This window comes from Equus asinus, chromosome 22 (genome assembly GCF_041296235.1).
Source record: "Equus asinus isolate D_3611 breed Donkey chromosome 22, EquAss-T2T_v2, whole genome shotgun sequence".
In the NCBI taxonomy this organism is placed as follows: Eukaryota; Metazoa; Chordata; class Mammalia; order Perissodactyla; family Equidae; genus Equus; species Equus asinus.
This window is the reverse complement of record NC_091811.1, coordinates 19015119-19038913: the sequence shown is the minus strand read 5'-3', so window position 1 is coordinate 19038913 and position 23795 is coordinate 19015119. Positions and strand designations below refer to the sequence as shown.

At 36.9% G+C, this 23795-nt stretch overlaps 1 protein-coding gene across 11 annotated transcripts in view; it reads left to right on the top strand.

The window, feature by feature from the left end:
- The window catches only part of CD163 (CD163 molecule), a 47269-nt gene extending 28397 nt beyond the window's left edge, over positions 1-18872 (top strand). For 8 of the 11 annotated variants that reach the window (XM_070495233.1, XM_070495231.1, XM_014866503.3 and 5 more), the window contains 14 exons: positions 501-821; positions 2518-2838; positions 3332-3652; positions 9747-10061; positions 10160-10474; positions 10840-10932; positions 11014-11328; positions 12453-12773; positions 13494-13802; positions 14162-14191; positions 14399-14506; positions 15738-15833; positions 16608-16661; positions 18651-18872. In XM_070495233.1, the coding sequence (XP_070351334.1) occupies positions 501-821; positions 2518-2838; positions 3332-3652; positions 9747-10061; positions 10160-10474; positions 10840-10932; positions 11014-11328; positions 12453-12773; positions 13494-13802; positions 14162-14191; positions 14399-14506; positions 15738-15833; positions 16608-16630 (2888 nt within the window). In that variant the 3' untranslated portion in view covers positions 16631-16661; positions 18651-18872. The remainder of the gene's footprint in view (positions 1-500; positions 822-2517; positions 2839-3331; positions 3653-9746; positions 10062-10159; positions 10475-10839; positions 10933-11013; positions 11329-12452; positions 12774-13493; positions 13803-14161; positions 14192-14398; positions 14507-15737; positions 15834-16607; positions 16662-18650) is intronic. The other 3 variants (XR_011497193.1, XR_011497194.1, XR_011497195.1) reach the window with 1 other exon arrangement.
- The last annotated feature ends 4923 nt before the right edge of the window (positions 18873-23795 follow it).

Here is a 23795-nt window from a genome sequence, read left to right as displayed (position 1 = left end):
TGCAAACTATTATGCATGCTTATGCATTTTTATTTTTTGCTTTTTCTTGTTTTCTAATTTCAAATTCAACTTTAGACAATTATCCATGCTCTGAATAAAGAAAGATTAAAGATTTTAAGTGTTCAACAAACGACCAACTTGTCATTTTTACTACTTCATTGTATGCACCAGTTTTATTTTTTCTAGTTTTTAAAAGAAATACTTTGAGACAAATTTATCTATTTCTACATATAAGAGGGTTTACTCTGTCTTAGTAATGAAAGGAAACAAAACAAAACAGAAAGTAAATTTTAATCTGTAAACATTTTCCTTGGTAAGTAGATGTAGATGAAAGCCCTAATTGTTAGCTTGTTTTTAAAAGATTAAAATTTTGCAATATGTAAAGATGGGTAGCATCCACAATGAGGCACCATTTTTAAGGACAGCATCAAATCTCAAGTGTCGGGAGGAATCCTATTTTCTAAAATCACTTCCAAACTCTGGCTTTTTCTCTGCTCTAGATGGATCCAGCTTGGAGATGAGGCTGATGAATGGAGGACACCGGTGTTCAGGCAGAATAGAGGTCAAATTCCAAGGACAGTGGGGAACAGTGTGTGATGATAACTTCAACATAAATCATGCTTCTGTGGTTTGTAAACAACTTAAATGTGGAAGTGCTGTCAGTTTCTCTGGTTCAGCTAATTTTGGAGAAGGCTCTGGACCAATCTGGTTTGATGATCTTGTATGCAATGGAACTGAGTCAGCTCTCTGGAACTGCAAACATGAAGGATGGGGCAAGCATAATTGTGATCACGCTGAGGATGTTGGAGTGATTTGCTTAGGTAAGGACTGATCTGAGTTTGTTCTGTTCCCCATGAGAGGACAAAAGAAAGGGGGTAAGGGTCTTAAAATCCTGAACTCTTAAAAACATAATGAAGACTGCTTCTTTTATCATTTTATTATTACCTAATTTCAGGTTTCAGTTCTGATACCTGTGGAGATTTTACCTTAACTGAAATTAGGATAAAGAGGTTAGGGAGGAAGGATGAACAGTGAAATTGATATCCAAGTCATGAGGATAGAAGGAGGTGTTTAGAGAACAGTCCAGTATCCCCCTAAAAAAAAAAAGAAAGAAGGAAAAAGAAAAAAGAGCCTAACTAGCAAATTTTGCTTTCTAGATGGGTTTTAAAAGTAAATCACCCCCTTGTCCTCTACCTACAAAAGTTTCCTCTTTAGCCACGTTAACCCACCCGTTCCCAAACTGTTAGTCCAAATTCACAGAATCAAATAATTAAAAAAAATAATTTTGGTTTCCTATTGAAACCTCATTTATGCTAGTGCAATGGCATGAGCAGACATTGTGTCTAGAGACTTTCAGGTTCCATGCTTGATCAGGAGGGACGAGGACAATGGTTTGTGTGTGCAGGGACTCCACTCACCTTTTTTCGCTTCAATTCTTAGTTTGATGAAGACCTAGTATATCTTGAATCCCAGGGAACATTTAGGAAAATATAATTAGAGTAAAAACATGCCTGTCGTCATCAGGTATCTTTTCTTTTGCAAATGAAGGAGAATCAATTCAAACTAACTTTAAAATAAGAGAATACTGACTCAGAAACTGGGAAATCTAGGAGGTACAGTTAGCTTCATGCATGGCTGGATTCAAGCACCTAAACAATGTCATCAGGGTTTTCTATTTCTTGAACTTGCTTTTTTCTTGTTGAACAATATGGCTGTCTATAGTCTGAACCACAAAGAATGGGATTCCTACCGAAAAGATGGATTTCATTAGCTGAAGAACGTGAAAGGGATTTGGGGTAGAAAAAACACAGTATGTACCTTCTATTTTCCTTTACCCATCAAAATCTTTCTAGGTCCTCTATCAGCACTATTTTTCTCAATGTGTTTTATACATGCTGAGGAATCACAATAAACAGTATGATGGCAACAAAAATTAAAATGGCCAGCAAAAAAAAAAGCAATTTATTTATTACAAGATATTACTCAGAATCAAGATCTGTTCTTTGACGAATATTGATTGGGGGAAGGAGAAGGTAGTAATAGGGAGGTCCTTTTTCTCTTTTCTTTGCTTTTAAACTAAGGAAGTGGTCACAAAGGGACCAAGTATAAAATATAAACCAGGTAATATAGATAGGTAATGCAGTCAGAGGCAAAAGTGAGTGTTGAATATTGAGGCAAACTGGAGTGTGTAGGTACCACCTAAACACATGCAAATGTATATTTAACAGCAACAACAAAATTCCAACAAAAACTCTGTGGTCAAACAAGAAAATTTCACCCTGAACCTCCTGTTAGGAACGTTTCCTATAGTGCATGCTTTCCTTACTGAGAAGTACTGTCTTCTTGCCTGATCCACTCCTCCTTCCATCTTTGATTTTCAGTGGTAGTATATTACTGCTTTCTCTGTCTCGACTATATCTTCCCTTTTTTCCTTAACTCATCTCAGGTACATCTATTTAGAATCCCCTTATTCTTGTTGTTTCTTTGTCACGGACTTGTTTTGTTTCTCTCTTACAGAAGGAGCAGATATGAGCCTGAGACTGGTAGATGGAGTCACTGAATGTTCAGGAAGATTAGAAGTGAAATTCCAAGGAGAATGGGGGACAGTGTGTGATGATGGCTGGGATAGTAAGGATGCCGCTGTGGTATGTAAGCAACTGGGATGTCCAACTGCCATCACCGCCATTGGTCGAGTTAATGCCAGTGAGGGAACTGGACACATTTGGCTTGACAGTGTTTCCTGCCATGGACATGAATCTGCTCTCTGGCAGTGTCAACACCATGAATGGGGAAAGCATTATTGTAATCATAATGAAGATGCTGGGGTGACATGTTCTGGTAAGTTCAAACAGAGAGAAAAACAGAGGGAAGGACCTGTGGTCTTTAGGAGTAGGAACAGGTGTGAGATATGAGAGATGGAAATATCTATTGATTTTTTTGTTAGGGATTCTTTTATGCATTCTTTATTTGACTAGTTTGGAGTGTTGTCTTACTCAATTTTCTGTATTAATTATTCAGACTGCTGTTAGGGACCACACTTTGAACTCTAAATCTTCTTGGAGCTCTAAGAGACAAAATGTTATAGGTCTCTTTTTTTAATATATCTGACTTGCTCATATTTTTCTGCCATTAACAATTTCTATTAACCCTTGAAACTTAATCCCATTTATAACCAAATTTATAGTCTATATTGGCTGTTAAAAAAAGCTGGGAGATAGTTAAGCCATAATTTCCAGTGTCTCAGTATCTGGGAAGGAGCAAGTTAAAAATATATTCTTTGGGAACTAACTTCCTTAAGTGTTTATGGCCTGAGTGTATGTTTCTTTTGCAGATGGATCAGATCTGGAACTGAGACTTATAGGTGGAGGCAGCCGTTGTGCTGGGACAGTGGAGGTGGAAATTCAGAAACTGTTTGGGAAAGTGTGCGACAGAAGCTGGGGACTGAAAGAAGCTGATGTGGTTTGCAGGCAGCTGGGATGTGGATCTGCACTCAAAACATCCTATCAAGTTTATTCCAAAATTAAGGCAACAAACACTTGGCTGTTTTCAGGTAGCTGCAATGGAAATGAAACTTCTCTTTGGGAGTGCAAGAATTGGCAATGGGGCGGACTTAACTGCCAGCACGATGGAGAAGCCAAAATTACCTGCTCAGGTAAGACTTTCAATCAATGTGTTAAGAAGTTGAATTCCGAGAGCGTAAATTTCCAGTAATAACTTCGAAACTGATCAGAAACATTGTTCTCCTTGACTAGATTTTTCTCAAAAAAACAGAAAATATCTACTCCATTGTGAGAATTTCAGGTAAATTTATAATTCATTTTGTACCTTGCACACAGGTGTTTGTTTTTTGCTCACTTTAACTTTTGACTTATTTTTAAATACATAGAAGTGTGAAAGATTAAGGAGGTTAAAATTTTTAAGGTAAAACTTAAATATGTCTTTCATGCAAATGTCACCAAAAGATTTAAAAAATAACTTGGATAAACTGGCGTGATTGACACTTAGGCTCCCTCTATCTTACTATGAAAGAATTTTCCTCTTTCTGAACATTTTTGTGTATTTCACGGCAACCTCTTTAAAAAGCTCAAAAGTGAGTTGGCTAGCTTGTGGATAATCTCTGCTATTTTACACTAATCATGTTTATACAAATGCTAACTTTGTTAAAAAGTGATGCCTTTTCAACAACTGTAAGGTAATATATTGATGTAGCTACTACTAATATACTGGGAAAAAAAAGACTTTAGAGAGAACAACGTAAGAGCAAAACCATTAAACATACAGAGACCTAGTCATAGGGTGGAAACTTATGTGCTGCGTGTCCACTAGCCAATGGCTTTGCCCTGGACACATCCTAACCTAGATATGCTCCTAGGGTCATTCCCTGATGTTGCAAATTGTGTCTACCTCTGGTTACATAGCAATTATCCTCTGATTGAAATAAGACAGTCTTTTAAGATACAAATTTGAATTTATACATTTGCTTTTCAATCTTCTTTTTTTGAAAAAGGTATTTTTTGATTAGCCAATATATTCACATAGTTTAAACTTCAAACCATGAAAGAGTAAACTTTTCCTCCACTGCTGTCCCCAGCTATCCAGTTCTATTCTCCACAGACAACTTCTGTGGTTGGAGTATTTATATATTCTTCAAGAGACATTTTATGTAAATACAAGAAAATACAAACAAACCCATATATAAGTTTCACCTCATTTTGTTATCCAAATGGTGGCATATTATATAAACTGTTCTGTTGAGTATTTACTTAATAAAATATCTTGACCATAATTTCATATCAGTTTTTAAAGAGCTTTCAGAAATTATTTCTGCATCCATGACATTTCTTTTCTCAGCATTTTTAGTGTGTGCATTTATTTATATTTTTAATTTCTTTTTTAGATAAAATTAGCTGTTAGCTTTTTTTTTAAGGAACTAGTATTTGGATTTTTTAAGATTAGTGCTATGTGTGCTTTCTAATTCATTAAAATTTGTTTTTCTTTCTATTAATTCACTTCTGATATCCTAAAGTATGGTTTCTTTCTTTCTCTTGAATTCTTGAATTGGATGTTTAATTAATTTTGATTCTTTCTTATTTATTCATATAAATATCTGAGGTTATAGGTTTTCCACTGAGTGCACCAGTAGCTGTTTTGCATAATTGATGATTAATACTGTGTGAATCTGGGACATAGATCTTCCTATGACTATGTGGTCATTGTGAATTGCTCTTTTTAGCATTATAAAGTTTCCAGTTTTTTATGGTCGAGTGATTTTTTTTCTTAATCAAACTCGTCTGATATTAATATCATGACTACGGCTTTATTTATTTTCAACCTTTATAAATCATTCTGTTTTAGGTGCATCACTTGTACTCATCATACAATTGAGATTTATTTTAAAAAGGACTCTGATTAAATTACTTTTGAGATGAGAGATATAGTTGATCTTAGTCATATTAAGATTATATTGTCCTATTATGTATACAGAATATTTACAGTCATTATGTATTATGCTACAACTAAAAACATTTTTCACTATGTGACCTTTTTGGGGACTTTGCATGTGTTTGAGCACGTGCAAGCATACTTCTATGTCTGATAATTTTCTTCTAAATTTAGAAAGATTTGTATATTTTCCTATTAATTGTATTTCATATTAGCACTAAGTTCAGCTGCATCTAAAAAAAAATCAAATAAGAGTGATTGAAGAAAAAGTTTGGTTTTTTCTCATTAAAGAAAAGTCAGATAGGTAAGCAGTTTAAGGCTGTTTTGGTGGCACTGTGGTCACCAAGAAACACCTAGAGTTGTTTTTCTGCAGTAATTATCAAATCCTCCTTGACAAGAATGAAGAATTGCCCTGCAACTGAGTGAGTTCCTTGGTAGGCCAATCTGATAGCCCAGGCTCTACTTTCTGAAGTTGCCCTCTGTCTGTTGTCCTTCACGAGCCCAGGTGCCGTTCTTAGGGCAGTTCTCCCTAGTGCATGGTTCTCCATAGTCACATGTGAGTTCGGTTTGGAGATTATATCCACACCTTTCACAACCCATTTTCTGCTGATATTAGTTTAGCGACCCTTGGGTTGCTGTAAGGGTTGAGTAATCACTGGCTGATGTCAGCTGCCATCAAAATCAGCAAAACAATGCTCTCTAAACTTAGTAGGCTTTTGGTCTATTTGCTTTAATTGAATGCCATGTGAAAGTAACCACAGTCAAAGAATACATTTACATACTTTGATCTATGCTGTGGCCAGTCCCTTCCTCTTAATTTATTGGCCACTTCCTTAAAATCACTTGAAACCATGAGTTTGGGAGGAAAGGCAAGACCTAAATCCTGTCTTTGCTGGTAGGCTCATTGTCTTTGTAAGTGGAGCATCAATTTTATTTTCTGCTAAAGCTGCAGTTTTATCACCATTTCAATTTGGGGGACAGGATACTTATGCTTTTTTTTTAGTCCTGCAAGTTTTAAATTATAGGACTTACAATTAACTACATATAGTAGCTGCAGGCAGAGCATGCCTCCCTTACAAAATTGGTACTTTTCCTTCCACTTCTTCTTGCAGTCTGGCTACTTCTAGTCTGAGTTTATCTCTTGCTGGTAAGTGTTAAAAGTGGCAAGAAGGTTTCATGTCATGCCAACGTTATGATTTTTTTCTCAGTTTTTTATACCTTCCTCAATGTTCTCCAATTTTTCAGCTTTAATGAGCACATGATTTTCTTTTCAAGGTTACATTTGTCCAAATATCTTACCATGAATAACAAGACTCATTAGCTTTCCAGCCTCCAATATCTGAGTCATTGGTATATTCTGCCCATCAATTCTGTTTAACCACATTCAAAATCTAGGTTTCATAACTAGAGTACCTCACTTATGGTAATACATTCTGAATTATTTAAGATTCTTTTCAGCTGCATGTAGTAGAAATCCCAAATAGGATAAGTTGCCAACTTAAGGTGGGCCCCTTTCTCTACAGAACTATATTTTTGTTTGCTATTTGTCATGTGTTTCCTTTGCTTTCTTTTCTAAACTTTTTTGTTATATTTATGTAGCTTTTGGAAGCTTTTTCACTTATTTTGCGGCCCAGATTTTAGCTCTCTCCTTGTTTTGCTAGAAATAGGGTTTGTAATTTTGTTCCTTGCCTTACTTGATACTTTCAGAAGATTTCCAGGAAAAAAATAGAGGAATACTGTCTCTATGCCTGCAAAATTCAAATCGCAAATTCCATAATCTATTTGAATTCTTAGACTTTTATAGAGCACAAGTCTTTATGGCTGCAAAGGGCCAGAAAAACTCAATAAAGCAGGAAGACTAGAATGATAAAATAGTTTCTCTCTGATGTGCAGTTTAGACAAATCAGACAGAAAGAAGTCTAAGAAATTGTACTCTTTAAATGCTGTTTCACACGTTGTTTATGTGGTAAATCCCTCATTTTTTTTTTTTTGTCAAAACTCAGGTCAGATTTATAATAGTCTCTAGAGTTTTCCTACTAAGACTCAAACAGAACTGATGACTTCTTCATTTTTCAGTTTTTTTATCCAACATATATTTCTAATTTTGGACTCATGATTATTTAAACATGTGTGTCTTCTACTAAACTGTGAGTTCTTAGGGGAGAGAGCAATCAATGAGAAATTGAGCAGCCTTGAAAAGAAGTAGCCTTCTCCCAGGTACACAAGGTTGGGAAATATATTACAGTTAGAAGGAAAAGTTTCGGCAGAGGCACAGAAGCATGAAAAAGCATAGTATGCCCAGGCATCTTTAAGCTGGGGCGTCAGGTATGATTGATAGAGCAATAGATAACTAAGTCTTCTAAGGTAACATCATGATAGAGTAATAGATAACTAAGTCTTCTAAGGTAACATCATAGATCATTTTAAAGTATGTCAAGAAATTAGCATTTATCATCTTTCCTTAATTTTAATAGATAGGTAATATTGGGGAATTTACCAAAGCTCTCTGTGCTGCAATTTCCTCAAAAGAAAAATGATGGTAATAATAATACCTACCTCACAGGAATTACACAGCAAGTGATCAATACATGTTAGCTACTATGGTTATGATTGTTATTAGTGGTATTAGTATTATCTATCTTCACTGATAGACTGAACTCTGTGACAGACTTTTTAGCCCATCCAAATGCCTAAAACATTGTAGGTAATTAATAACATTTGTTTAAAGGATAAATTATTGTATAAATAATAAAGAAACATTGAACTATCTTGAAGACAAAGATATCATGTGAAAATATTTGAAATTTAATAATATATTTGTGGTCTTGGCATAGACATATTGGAAAGAGGACTTAGAAACAAGTAGACCACAAGGACACTATTGCAAAGGTTTACATGACATGCGATAACAAATTACATTAAAGCAATAGCAATAAATATGGACAAACAGTGGTGGTTTTCCACATGTGCAGTCATTGTGAGGGTCAAGATTCTAGTCTGGAATATAGTGCCTGGCTTTAAATCCTGGCCTTTCACTAACTCGGGTGTGACCTTAGCAAAATACTACATTTCTCTGTGTTTCAATTTCCTTGTCTGTAAAATTGGAATGATATTAATAATTATCCCTTTAAGTATCTGTAAGAATTAAATAATGTTTGCGGAACACCTAGCAAAATGCCCTGTATACAATAGGTGCACACTTAATGTTCACTACTATCGTTATTATTACCATTATTCCTCGTGAGATAAAGGAGTAGTTCAATTTTAGGTGATTCTAATTTGATCTGAATCTCACTAAGTGCATAAAGAATACAGTGGTCTTATCAGTACATTAATTCATTCAGTCCTGAACACCTTAAGTTCCAGTTGAACAAGTAAATATGTTTATGAATATAACTGTAAAGGGAAATGTATAGATGAAAACATACTTATTGGCAGTTAAGAGAAGATGTCCATTGAGAGGATGAGAAAGTGGAGGATAGAACTTTGGTCAGAGAATACATGATAAAGTACTGTTGGGCAGGAAGGAGGAGTAAAGGGGAGAAAGAAGCGTCTCATGTATCAAGTGTAACAGTTATCAAAGGGAAGAAGGGGTCTGATGTTCATTTTGAAATGGGAAGTACATCAAAAAACTTCATGTAGAACCATTTGAAAAGGTTGGGGCAGACTGCAGATTGCAGTGGGCGGAGGATTGAGTATAGGGCTAAAAGAGAGAGTGGATATATGTTACTGTGGTCTCCAATGTTAGGAATAACGTAAGCAAAATACTGAAAGGAAAGAATTATCATGCCTCCAGGCATGGTTGGTCCCAGGAGGCAAAGTTCCAGAATTCTTCCAGATGAATTGGTCCAATGAGGAATGGGGAGACCTAGAAATTGCCATGCCCAACTCCAGGCAGAAAAGCCAAGAGGGGGGCGGCCCCATGGCCGAGTGGTTAAGTGCACATGCTCCATTTCAGCAGCCCAGGGTTTCAACAGTTCAGATCCTAGACTCAGACATGGCACCACTCATCAGGCCATGCTGAGGTGGCATCCCACAAGGCACAACCAGAAGGACCTCCAGCTAGAATATACAGCTATGAACTGGGGGGCCTTGGGGAGAAGAACAAGGGAAAGAAGTGAAGATTGGCAACAGATGTTACCTCAGGTATCAATCTTTAAAAAAAAAAAAGGAAAGCCAAAAGGAATGAGAGTGGAAAATCACTAAACACTCTGGTCTCCCTTTCTCACTCTTCACTCCCTTCCTCACCTGAAGGAAAATCTGAGTATCATGTTATCTTTCACTGAACTATTATTATTTTTCAGCCCACAGGGAACCCAGACTGGTTGGAGGGGACGTTCCCTGCTCTGGTCGTGTTGAAGTGAAACATGGCGACACATGGGGTTCCGTCTGTGACTCTGACTTCTCCCTGGAAGCTGCCCGTGTGCTGTGCAGGGAATTACAGTGTGGCACAGTCGTCTCTATCCTAGGGGGAGCTCACTTTGGAGAAGGAACTGGACAGATCTGGACTGAAGAATTCCAGTGTGAGGGGCACGAGTCCCATCTTTCACTCTGCCCAGTAGCACCCCACCCCGACGGGACCTGTAGCCACAGCAGAGACGTTGGAGTAGTCTGCTCAAGTGAGATGCAAAGAACATGTTCAATTTGTTCTCATACTGTGAAAAGGGTAGGGATAGGTAGTCACAGACATCTTTTGTAAAGCCCTGTCTCCTTCCAGGATACACAGAAATCCGCTTGGTGAATGGCAAGTCTGCATGTGAGGGAAGAGTGGAGCTCAAGATTCTTGGGACCTGGGGATCCCTCTGCAACTCTCACTGGGACATGGAAGATGCTCATGTTTTTTGCCAGCAGCTTAAATGTGGAGTTGCCCTTTCTACCCAAGGAGGAGCACGTTTTGGGAAAGGAAGTGGTCAGGTCTGGAGGCACATGTTTCACTGCACTGGGACTGAGCAGCACATGGGAGATTGTCCTGTAACTGCTCTGGGTGCATCGCTATGTTCTGCAGAGCAAGTGGCCTCTGTAATCTGCTCAGGTAAGAGGATAAATGGCACTCATGGTGGTGTGCCTTAAGAGTAGCTGTACCTTTAGAGATGAAGATAGAAAGTAAAAGGGAATGATCCATTTTGTGGGATCACAAGAAGTGTGCCAGAATGTTAACCTCATTTGTCTTTTTAGAGAGAAAGTAAACTTAATTTTCATGGACCTTGTAGTTATCCAGTGCTTACCACGTGCCAGCTCTTCTCAAAGAACTGCTTCGTTCCCAGCCTGCTTGACCCATTCACCTTCCTCTCTCTCTAAAACTATGTTTGCCCTCAGCTCACCTAACATTCCATCTTGCCTCCCTTCCTCACTCTAACTTTTTGTATCTTGTATGACTGAGCAATTTGATATTTGCAGGAAACCAAAGTCACACACTATCTCCGTGCAATTCATCATCTTCAGACCCAACAAGCTCTACTACTTCAGAAGAAAGTGCTGTTGCCTGCATAGGTAAGAATCAGTGACCAATCTGTGAAAATGATCTAGATCCTTAGGAATGCATTTTATTCATATTTTATTCTCTCTTTCCAGAGAGTGGTCAAGTTCGTCTGGTAAATGGAAGTGGTCGCTGTGCTGGGAGAATAGAGATCTATCATGAGGGCTCTTGGGGCACCATCTGTGATGACAGCTGGGACCTGAGGGATGCCCATGTGGTGTGCAGACAGCTGGGCTGTGGAGTGGCCATTAACGCCACTGGTTCTGCTCATTTTGGGGAAGGAACAGGGCCCATCTGGCTGGACGAGATGAACTGTAATGGAAAAGAATCTCGTATTTCACAATGCCATTCACATGGCTGGGGGCGGCAAAATTGTAGGCATAAGGAGGATGCAGGCGTTATCTGCTCAGGTAAGTTTTGCCCACAACCTGTGGTCACAATTACATAAGAAAGGAGTGAGGCAGGAGACAGGATAGCGAGGGATGTTAATCTCAGAGAATTCCCTGAAAAGCAGACACAGAGGAATGTACTGTAAGTCAAGATCCCATAAGTGTTGATTTGATGGATTACTGCTACCTCGTATGCAAAGTAGCATAATATCAGAAGAGAAGAATTCAGAAATGAGCTAGCATATCATGAAAATAACAATATAATAAGTTCTTTTATAAATATATATGGAGCTGGATATTGGGTAAGGATTCAGTGCACTACTGTATTAATAAAGAGGTAGATTAAAAGAGACACGAAGAAATATATTTGGTGCTACATTATACAGAGAAAAAGATAATTACCATGCCTAAGTAATTTTTCATGACAGACAAATGAGACTGACTTCTTGTAGGAACAAAAGTTACCATAAGAGGCCACTGCTTTTGTTTTGTATTCATGGGAAACTTTAGAAAGTATTCTGAAATAGAAAAATGGACTCAGTCGTTATATGTTAGGGAAAACAGTACCGTGACTCAGTAAACTTAGGGAAGTGAAAAATTCTATATGCTAGAAGTGATTTTGATATTCATATTTAATGACATAAATCTGGTAGAGGACACATATGGAAAAATTGGGAAGTGTCAGAAAGGGAAATATTTTATTTTAAAGTAATGTACACAAAACATTGGTTTAGTGTTGCAGTACCTCACAAATTTTAACTATCAAAGACAACTGCAAAAATAATGAACGGAATAAGTTTCTTGAGGCTAAAATTGCAGTAGTTTACGGGAAAAAATCCAAATTATGTAACTGATGAAAGGCTCTGAGCCTTTGACTGAGATTTAGAAGTCAACTTTGAATCATTGGTGGCATTCTAAAGAGGTCCCTAAGTCCAAAACCCAAGACTAGAAAACCATAAAAATATTTATAGGACAAATACTATATTTCACTAAAATCTACTAAATCATCCAGAAGTTACTGAAGAATTACCAGTAATTGACATATTGTACCTATTTTTAAAGAATTTTCACCTCAGAATTAAGAGAGAGAGTCCTCTGAATCATCAGAGAGGTTATGAAACTACTAACTCTGTATTCCACCCTAGAGTTCATGTCTCTGAGATTGATCAGTGAAACCAGCAGAGAGACCTGTGCAGGGCGTCTGGAAGTTTTTTACAATGGAGCTTGGGGCACCGTTGGCAAGAGTAACATGTCCGAGACCACTGTGGGAGTGGTATGCAGGCAGCTGGGCTGTGCAGACAAGGGAAACATCAGCCCTGCATCTTTATACAAGACAATGTCCAGATACATGTGGGTGGACAATGTTCAGTGTCCAAAAGGACCTGATACGTTATGGCAGTGCCCATCGTCTCCATGGAAACAAAGACTGGCCAGCCCCTCAGAGGAGACCTGGATCACATGTACCAGTGAGTATCCATTGACCTATATGAAAATTCCATTCTGTAATTCTGCTATCATCTTCTGACTTCATTAAGTAGGAGTGAATAACCTCTGGTTAATACTTATTGCACCTGAATGGTGTAATTGATTTTATTTAATTTAGCCAGTGTGCATTCAGGATTAGTGATAATTTTTCCCAAGAGTATTATCCTCACCATGGTCTTCTTGAAAGTTTTATTCATTTGCTTTCTCTGTGAATAAACGAGAAGCAAAGAATACATGATTCAGTATTTGACTATTGAATGGTCTACTTTACCTTTTCCATTTTTATTTCAAGTATTGTCTTGCTACACTAATATGAGGAGAGAAACAGTCAGAAAAATTAATCCTAAGTATTTCCCCATTCTCCATCTTCTTAAAATGAAAGAAGATTTCCGCGTACCTGACAACCTCCCAAGCTCTTTTCTATTTGAGAGAACTGACCATTATGCAATGTTAACTTTATTCATTCGATGTTTCCCGACTAACACTAATGTTCTTACGTAGAGGATGAAATATACCCCATTTGCTGAAAAGACATGCACTTTCATAAAAGATGAATTTTGTTAAAATATATTTTTAAATGCAAATTAAATAAGCAAATTTTAAAATAGAGATTTAAAAAAGAGTTTCAAATCTCTTTTTCCCTGTGACCTCTTAGAAGCTTTATCTTCTCAGAAATTACCTAGCTGTCTCTGATTTTTCAGACAAGATAAGACTTCAAGAAGGAAACACTACTTGTTCTGGACGTGTGGAGATCTGGCATGGAGGTTCCTGGGGAACAGTGTGTGATGACTCCTGGGACCTTAAAGATGCTCAGGTGGTGTGTCGACAGCTGGGATGTGGCCCAGCTTTGGAGGCACTAAAGGAGGCGGCATTTGGTCAAGGGACTGGGCCCATATGGCTCAATGAAGTGAATTGCAAAGGGGATGAGTCTTCTTTGTGGGATTGTCCTGCCAGATCCTGGGGGCACAGTGACTGTGGGCACAAGGAAGATGCCGCTGTGAGGTGCTCAGGTGAGTTCCAGGAACCTGGCTTAAGCTTGGACTCTCTGGCTGCAAAGAGAGTGTGGGCAGTGAAGTGCCTTGCGTAAAGACTGGACATATCAACACAGGGATCTGGTGGGGAAAGAATCACGATGTTTCAATCTGATGGAATGATGAAAACATTTGTTGCTATACACTGGCCTTCACCAAGGAAAAGAGTATAACTTATATGCATCCCTGTGCAGAGGGAAGAAAGACTAGAGGACTAGTCGTAGGTCAGAAGGAATAGTTTACTTGGTTGAGAGGCTTGAAACCCTCAGACAGAAAATAGAAATATTTGTTCTGTATATTACTCCCAAAATTGAGTCTCCTTCTCTTTTCTCCTACAGAACTTGTCAAAGAATCATCAAATGCCACAGGTATATCATGGGGTTTACAAGTATGGGGCCAATTGTATGCATTATTTACAATGCCTCTCATTTAGAGACTTTGGGTCAGAAGAAGTTCTGAGGATTTGAAATTTACTTCAGTAATTTTGTATCTGACCTAAGAGAGGGATAGTAACTAGGGACCTAGGTCTTTTGGCTAAGACATTATCATCTCTTGTGACATTTACTTGTTCTCAGGTCATTCATTCCTTGTTGTATTGGGGATCGTTGGTGTCATTCTGTTGGCCTTTCTCATTGCACTCTTCTTGTGGACTCAGAAGCGAAGACAGAGACAGCTGCTTACAGGTCTGAGCCAATTTATGGTCTCTCCAATGTTTCCATGGAATAAGAACCTTCTTGGGATAAAAAAACAAAGATGAAAAGTATTAGACTCAAGTATCAAATGGCCAGAAGAGTGGAGCCTAGAAGAAGTTTAAGCGGTTCTCAGAAAAGAAGAAACAAAATTTCAGAGGAGAAAATGGGCCTTTGTTGTATTGATGATGATTCCTATTCTCTATCTACATGTTTAATAGTGATGTCATAGAACTGATAGTTTAGAATGAATATGCATATATGATTTAGGATGAATCCTTTATTGCCCAAACATTATTTGCTCTTCCTATATAGTTATTACTAATTTTGCTGTTTTGTCAAGAAGTATGCTAAGCTCTGAAAATACAGACATGAATAATCAAGTGTTTCTGTCTTCTTGGAATTTCAAGTCTAGCAGAAGAGATATACATATAAACAAATAAACTGCAATGTAGTATTATACATTAACATGCATAAGGAACAAAAGTGTCACAGAGGAGAGAGTAACTAACTAAAAGTGTAGGGGAGTATCAGAGGCTTCTTGGAAGCTTTTGAGACAAATTTTGAAGAGAAGCCTCAAAGAACTGAGTAAGGTGCATTATAGGGAAAGAGAAAAGTATGTACGAGTGTAGAGAAGCTTAAAGAATGGCACATTTGTCCTTTTAGGGGAAATTAAAAGTTGATTTCAAGGAGAGAATCTACTGATAAGGCTGCAGAAGAGACAAGGAACAAATTATAAAGTTCTATATTCTGGTCAGAAGATTAATAGTCATTAAGGAGTATCATGTGGGGAAGAGCAATAGTCAAGCTGTCTTTTAGAAAGTTCTGTTAGACAACCGGATGTATGAAGGGTCAAAGGAGGATCTCATTATTGATGAGATAGCATTTTGCAATAGTTGAGATGAAAGATGAAAAGGACTTTATAGTGAGAATGAAGGGGAGAGGATAGATTTTAGGGAAATCTGAGGAAAATCTCCAATGAATTAGGGAAGACTGCTGGCTGCCTTGGGGGAAGAAACTGGGTTATATGATGGCAATAGGGGAGGTTTAGCCTCATCCTATTGCATTTGTGTATGTAGTATTACAAGGGAAAAGTTTGGTAGTAGAATGAGATGGAGACATGGATAAAGGTTAGGTATCTTTGCACTGCTTGGAAAAAACCCACATAGGGAGGCAAAGTTTTATTATGATCTGCTGATCCCTAACCTAGGACCTCTGTTATCAGTGTCCTCGAGAGGAGAGAATTCTGTCCACCAAATTCAATACCGGGAGATGAATTCTTGCTTGAAGGCAGATGATCTGGACGTGCTGAATTCCTCAGGTCTGTGAGTTCTTTGAGGGTCTATAGCCCTAAACTAAACTAAAAATTATTTTTAGAAAACACGAAAGTTTCAATCACGAGGAGACCTCTGGCTAAGAGGTCTATGATTACTTCTGACTGAGGTACAAAGAATCATGTGGCACCTCATGTTTTTAAAAGAGAAATTAATCTTCTAAAAGGTAGTTTAATTTTTCATATCTTTTCCACAGTTTATTCCATTTCCACTTCCTGCTACTTTCCTTTCTCTAATTTGACATTTATTATATTTTTCTAAAAATCTAAAAATTTGAGTTTTCTATATCATTATCCCAACAGAAGCAATAACTATTCACAGGACATGCTTCTTTCTTTGTCCTTTGACTTCTGTTAACACCAATGCCTCTCAGCAGTATAACTCTGCAGGGTTGGAAGAAATATTACAATATCCACATACTCTATGAAAGTTAGATGCCTTCTCAATATTCCTTACCTTCTGAGAGGAGACTGCCTCACTTCTGCAATCCAAGGGATTTGCTGTTTGCTGCAACTATGTCAGAAAACATATTTAAAGCATAGGAAGGACTTTCTATGCCCCTTAAATCACATTTGTTTGTCTTCCCAATGTGGACAGTACCTTTAGATGTTCAAAGAGCTTCGAAGACACTTGTGGGAAGTTCTGATTTATTTCCCAGAAATTATTTTCTTCCTTTCAAAAAATTCCAATGAGTCAGATGGTTTTAATGCTGCTGGACTAATTTCTGTATCTTAATCTTTTCCTATTTCTGCATGAAAAAGAGGACCATTCTGAGGTACACTGAAAAGGAGAATGGGAATCTATAACCCAGTGAGGTGAGTGAGAAGAATTTATTCATTATTGTTCACAACAGGTACATTTCTTTTTAAAACGGAGAACTCTCCAGTATTAGAAAGAAAGAATGTGTATACACATATATTTACATATATATGTATATATGTGTGTATATGTATCCATATTTAGAATATGTAACAGCTTTTTATAAATTTGACTCTTGTACATTTCTCAGTTGCATATGTATTCTAAGCAATAACAATGGTATATTACGGAGCTAAGGAGAAACTGGGTAATGTTCTTACCTGCTATATTTCATGTTCATATTTTATTTTGGGGACTGTTGGGGAGGTGGTGGGCTTTGGAAGATTAAGTTGGGGCAAGATAGAATCAAATTTTATAATTTTCCTTCATGAGGAAAGTATAACAAAAGAAGAAAAAGTAAACAAAGCAAAAAATTTGTCATACATCAAAAAGAAAAGATGGTTAAATGAGTTAGTGGAGACGTTTCTTATTTAAAAAAAAAACAATTTGGAGAGGACTATACACTTAGAAATGATATGTGGCAAAAGTGTGTTCTTTTTTAGAAATATTATATATGACATAAGAGGAATACAAATTGAGACAAAGGATAAAAGTTGGAACTCTTAGAAGTAAATAAATATAAAGTGTTATTATATATATACACATATAGAGAGGGAGCTCTTATAAATTGTATATAACATGAAAAGGGTTGATATTTATATGTAAATTATATATATTTTATCAATTGTTAAAACAAAGAGAGCATCTAGTGGATGATTGGGCAAAGCTGTGAAAAGACAATTCACACAAAATGAATTTCAAATGACAAATACAGTCATGTGCTGCATGACGATGTTTCAGTCAACAGTGGACTGCATATATGACAGTCATCTCACAAGATTAGTACCAAATAGCCCAGGTGTCTTGGAGGCTGTACCATCTAGGTTTGTGTAAGTACCCGCTATGATGTTTGCGCAACAACAAAATTGCCTAAAGATACATTTCTCAGAACGTGTCCCCTTCGTTAAGCAAGACATGACTGTAGACATTTAAAAAGTGCTCGAATTCACTAGTATGTCTGGCAGTTCAAATTATGATTAACAATATTATATTGCTATATATAAATCAGACTAAGAAAAATTAAAAACAGCATCAATATTTATTGCTGGTGGGAATACAGAGAAAAAAGTAATTTCAAACATTGCTATTGGAAACGAGAGATATGGTAGCCTTTGGAGAAAGCAATCTGGAAACTTCTATTAAAATTTTTGGAAAATGCTTCACAGATCCTTTGACTCAACAATTCCACCTCTGAGAATTTCTTCCATACAGATGAAGCCACTACTGTGTAAGAACATATATATATATGAGGGCTCCTTCTTGCAGCATTGTTAGTAGTGGCAAAAAGCTGGAAACGAAGCGAATGCCAATCAGTGGAGTAGTGGTTGGAAAAATTATGATGCAGCCAAGTAAAAAGAAAAATCATCAACAAAAATGCAAGGATGTCATTTATGTGCTCATGTTATTGAATATAACTAAATATAACTTTTACATCTGTAAAATTATACATGTGTATATGTATAAAGAAACATTCAAAAACTCTAACAGCATTGTAAACTGAGGAAGACTGAATGACTTTTGATTTATAATCTCAAACAAATGAATATTATTCTGATGTAGTAAATAATGATTAAACTATTTTTTTTCCTTAAAAAGTGCTTTCTGCTGAATCACTGCTTTAGAATCACATGGAGGTGGTTTTACAAATGGCGTTTCTGGGTACCACTGTAGTTCTATGGAATAGAAAGAAACCTTATGCACACTGAAGTTGGAAAATCATTTCATATAAGTTTTCAATTCAGGAAAGGAGTATGCTTTTTAAGTATATGTGAGTTTGAGTGTGTGAGATAATGTAATGTAATATGTTATATTATATTCTAACGTAATTCTTCTATGTGTGTGGGTGAAGAGAAAAATAACTTTTTTCCCTCTATTTATGGCTTTAGTTCGGCCTGTACGATACCATGATGAAGAACTGGACTATTGAATGGAGCACGAATCCACCTCGCTCACTGAAGACTACAGTACAGTCCGTTTTCCCCCAGTGTTCCAAAGACTGCTGCTGAATTTATAAAAATTAAACAGTGAATGTGACTACTAAGAGTTGTATATAAGATTTTCAAGGGGATTAAATAAAAAGCAATATTGCTAATTTGAATTTGCTTTAACTTCTTGTTCTTGATTTTATGAATTTCTGAATGGGCTTTCTGACCTTTTTAGGAGTTTCCTAAATATAATATGATGTCTTTTCATTTGACAATGTTTTCATTTGCTTATAATATATATTTTTCTAGTTTGGTTTAAATAATTTTCTTCTTATTAGCAAATAAAAACAAATTTATTTTTCCTTTAGTTTTTTTAAGAAAGGGAAAGTTAATGGTTATTGAGGGGTTTGTTGATAATATATGGTTATCCCTAAGAGGCCTAACTCTCGTTGGTTCTTTAACCAAAAGTTATCTAATCATTCATTCTTTCATTCAACAAAATTTATTGAGCACCTGTTTTTTGTCAGGTATTGTTCATTAAATCCCCAATTATATGCCATGCATCCAATTACATCAGGTACTATATATGTGTGTAAATACATATATGTGTGTGTGTGTATATATATCTCTCTCCAATTATAGTATACACACCTAGGAACCCCACCTATATGATAATTAACATAAATCTTTTTTTTTTTTTTGAGGAAGTTTAGTCCTGAGCTAACTACTGCCAGTCCTCCTCTTTTTGCTGAGGAAGCCTGGCCCTGAGTTAACATCTGTGCCCATCTTCCTCTACTTTATATGTGGGATGCCTACCACAGCATGGCGTGCCAAGCAGTACCATGTCTGCATCTGGGATCTGAACCCACGAACCCCGGGCTGCCGAGAAGCAGAACGTGCGAACTTAACCACTATGCCACCGGGCCGGCCCCAAACATAAATTTTTATGTACATATTTTAAAATAATATGAAATAGAGTCTCTACCTATATTTAGATTTATTTTACCAAAATTGTGTATCAGACATCAATTGTTAAAATACCTCCTAATTAATGGACATTAATTAGTAGGTGGTAAATGAAAATTGTGATGGTATTTCAGAATTTCCACCACTGTTTTAGAGAGTATTAGTAGTAATGCTCCCCTCTCCTTTTATTGCTCAACATGTCCCCTGACTGGTAAAACTCTACTCTGTGTAATAGTAGTTAACATGTTGTATTTACTATGCACCAGAGAATGCTTTAAATGTTTTACATGAGTTAACAGCTTAATCCTCACAATAACCTGATAAGGGACATACTTTTTTATACTCACTTTAGATTTGGGAAAACTAAAGGACAGAGAGGTTAAATGACTTGCCTAGAGACATGCAACTAGTAAGTGACAGAGATGAAATTTGAAGCAAGGGACTGGCTCTACAGGCCATGTTCTCAACCATCATATTATATAAATATTGCCTTTCAAAATGAAATACAGTTTATATGAGGCCAAAACATTTCCAACTTTCATTGTCTTATACCCACTTACGTGTAATTTATGACACTGTTACCGTTTGTAGAGAACTGATTTACTTTGATGAAACAAGGGCAAAAATGGAGTATGGGCCACCTCAACAGAGAAAAGGATCAAATCTATATTAGCAAACCGTCCTCTCAATCTTTGCCTGAGTCCATTTGCTCCAAATCTATCTCTGTCTAGCATCACAAATTTTCTCATCTTTCATATCTATGTCACTTGGCCACTTAAATCACCTAGTTAAAAACGTTTTTTGGAAGAGGATGTATTTTAAAAATGGGAATATTTACCTTTCCCTTCTTAACTCTTGGATTACTTTTCTTTCAGTGACTCTTTTACAGAATTCTTTCCTCTGTCAACCAGTAAAAAACCCAATACAGTCATTTATTATTAGTGTCTCTTTCTCTCAATATCTCTCATTCTCTCTCTCTCTCTATCTTTCTCTCTCTCATAAGTTGTCATATAACAGTCCTAACATTTCTTTGTGTTTTTTTGTCATTGTAAATATCTTTTTTTTCTTCTGGGTTTTAACTGGGTTACGGCTAACATAATCTACATTTCTGATTCTCTTGAAAATTCAGGAGATCTGGAAACTTTGGGCCATCATTCCAGCATGACAGCAGTGAGCTGGGGTTAAGTAGCCCCTTCCTTCTATCAATAGGACATGTGCTTGTCGTTTTACACATCCACACTCAGCCCACTTCATGCATTTACATTACCTTCCTGGCCTCTATAGGCAAATGCACTTATTTAGGGGTGGGTGAATTGTAATTACAGATGTTGACATTACCTGGATGAAACAGTACTATGCATTCTACTTGGTGCTGCTATTGACTCTATGGCCTCACCAACTCAGTCCATAAATATGACCTCACCTGCCTGACTTATAGAACTTCCCAGGTCCTCCTAGCTCTGTATGCTCTTCTGTGGTCTACCTTCGGTCTCTAATCAGAAGCAATTGCCATGTCCTCCCACCTAAACACCCCCTCCACAGTCCTCCCCTTCCTGCTGCTTTTCCTGCTACAAGCATGGTACCATTGTTTAACCGACAAGCTGAAAGCCCAAGGGTCTGTAAATACTCCTATCATCCACAGCCTTATTTGCATATCTGTTCTACTTTCCTCTAAAGGTCTGCCAGTTAGGAGGAAAAGTTCTAAAATGAAAAAAAAAATTTATATCTCTGGTCTTATAATTTCTCATTTCTTCCTCGCCATGATGTAGCTTATCCCAAACTTCTGCAGCACCATCTATAGTGATGCCAAATAAATTATAAGGAAGGAAAAAATACCTTCTTATCTACCCTAAATAATTCTTGACTTATATTGTGACCACACTGGACTATAAAAACTTCAGATAAAGATTTTTAAAGAAGGATTATATTATGGCTTAAGAAACTTTTGTTATACATATTTCTGTGATTCGCGATAATATCATAAATCCTCTCTACAGACCACGTTCACATTCAAAAGCATAGGAGAGCTTGCTCATTTGCCTGTTTTCAGCATATTTCCTCAAACATTTTATAAGCATATCTTTCACAAAGATATATTTCTCATTTCTCTTTTTAACTTTTTTAATTGTGTTCATAATGGTTTACGTCATGAAATTTCAGTTGTACATTATTTCTTGTCTGTCACTACATAAGTGCTCCCCTTCACCCCCTGTGCCCACCCTCCCACCCCCCTTCCCCTGGTAACCACTAAACTGTTTTCTTTGTCCATGTATTTGTTTATATTCCACATATGAGTGAAATCATATTATGTTTGTCTTTCTCAGTCTGGCTTATTTAATTTAACATAATTCCCTCTGGTCCAACCATGTTGCCACAAATGGGATGATCTTGTCTTCTTCTATGGCTGAGTAGTATTCCATTGTGTATATACACCACATCTTCTTTATCCAATCATCGGTTGCTGGGCACTTGGATTGTTTCCATGTCTTGGCTAGTGTGAATAGTGCTACAATGAACATAGGGGTACATATGTTACTTTGAATTGTCGATTTCTAGTTGTTTGGGTAGATACCCAGTAGTAGGATAACTGGGTCATATGGTATTTCTATTTTTAGTCTTTTGAGGAATCACCATACTGTTTTCCATAGTGGCTTCACCAATTTGCATTCCCACCAGCCTTTTCTCCACACCCTCTCCAACATTTGTTATTTTTAGTCTTCGTGATTATAACCATTACAGGTGTAAGGTGGTATCTTAGTGTAGTTTTGATTTGCATTTCCCTGATGATTAGTGATGTTGAACATCTTTTCATGTGTTTATTGGCCATCTTCTTTGGAACAATGTCTGTTCATATCCTCTGCCCATTTTTCGATCAGCCTGTTTGCTTTTTCGCTGTTCAGTTGTGTGAGTTCCTTATGTGTTGTGGAGATTAACCCCTTGTCAGATATATGATTTGCAAATATTTTCTCCCAATTGGTGGGTTGTCTTTTTGTTTTGATCCTAGTTTTCTTTGTCTTGCAGAAGCTCTTTAGTGTGGTGAACTCCCACTTGTTTATTTCTTCTTTTGTTTCCCTTGTCTGAGAAGATATGGTATTCAAAAAGATCCTTTTAAGTTCGATGTCAAGGAGTGTACTACCTATATTATCTTCCAGGAGTTTTATGGTTTCAGGACTTATCTTAAAGTCTTTGATCCATTTTGAGTTTATTTTTGTGTATAGTGTAAGATAATGGTCTACTTTCATTCTTTTGCATGTGGCTGTCCAGTTTTCCCAACACCATTTATTGGAGAGACTATCTTTTCTCCACTGTGTGTTCTTGGCACCTTTGTTGAAGATTAGCTATCCATAGATGTTTTATTTCTGGGCTTTCAGTTCTGTTCCATTGATCTGTGTGCCTGTTTTTGTACCAGTACCATGCTGTTTTGATCACTATGGCTTTGTAGTACATTTTGAAGTCAGGGATTGTGATGCCTCCAGCTTTGTTCTTTTGCCTCAGGATTGCTTTAGCAATTCGGGGTCTTTGGTTGCCCCATACGAGTTTTAGGATTCTTTGTTCTATTTCCATGGAAAATGTCACTGGGATTCTGATAGGGATTGCATTGAATCTGTAGACTGCTTTGGGTAGTATGGACGTTTTAACTATATTTATTCTTCCAATCCGTGTGCATGGAATCTCTTTCCATTTCTTTATGTCATCATCTATCTCTTTCAATAATATCTTATAATTTTCCTTGTATAAGTCCTTCGTCTCCTTGGTTAAATTTATTCCTAGATATTTTATTCTTCTTGTTGCGATGGTAAATGGAATTGTATTCTTCAGTTTTCTTTCTGTAAGTTTGTTATTAGAGTACAGAAATGAAACTGATTTTTGTAAGTTGATCTTGTAACCTGCAACTTTACTGTAGCTGTTAATTATTTCTAATGGTTTTCCAATGGATTCTTTGGGATTTTATATATGTAAGATCATGTCATCTGCAAACAGTGAGAGTTTCAATTCTTCACTCCCTATTTGGATTCCTTTTATTTCTTTCTCTTGCCTGATTGCTCTGGCCAAAACCTCCAGTACTATGCTGAGCAAGAGAGGTGATAGAGGACATCCTTTTCTTGTTCCTGTTCTCAGAGGGATGGCGCTCAGTTTTCC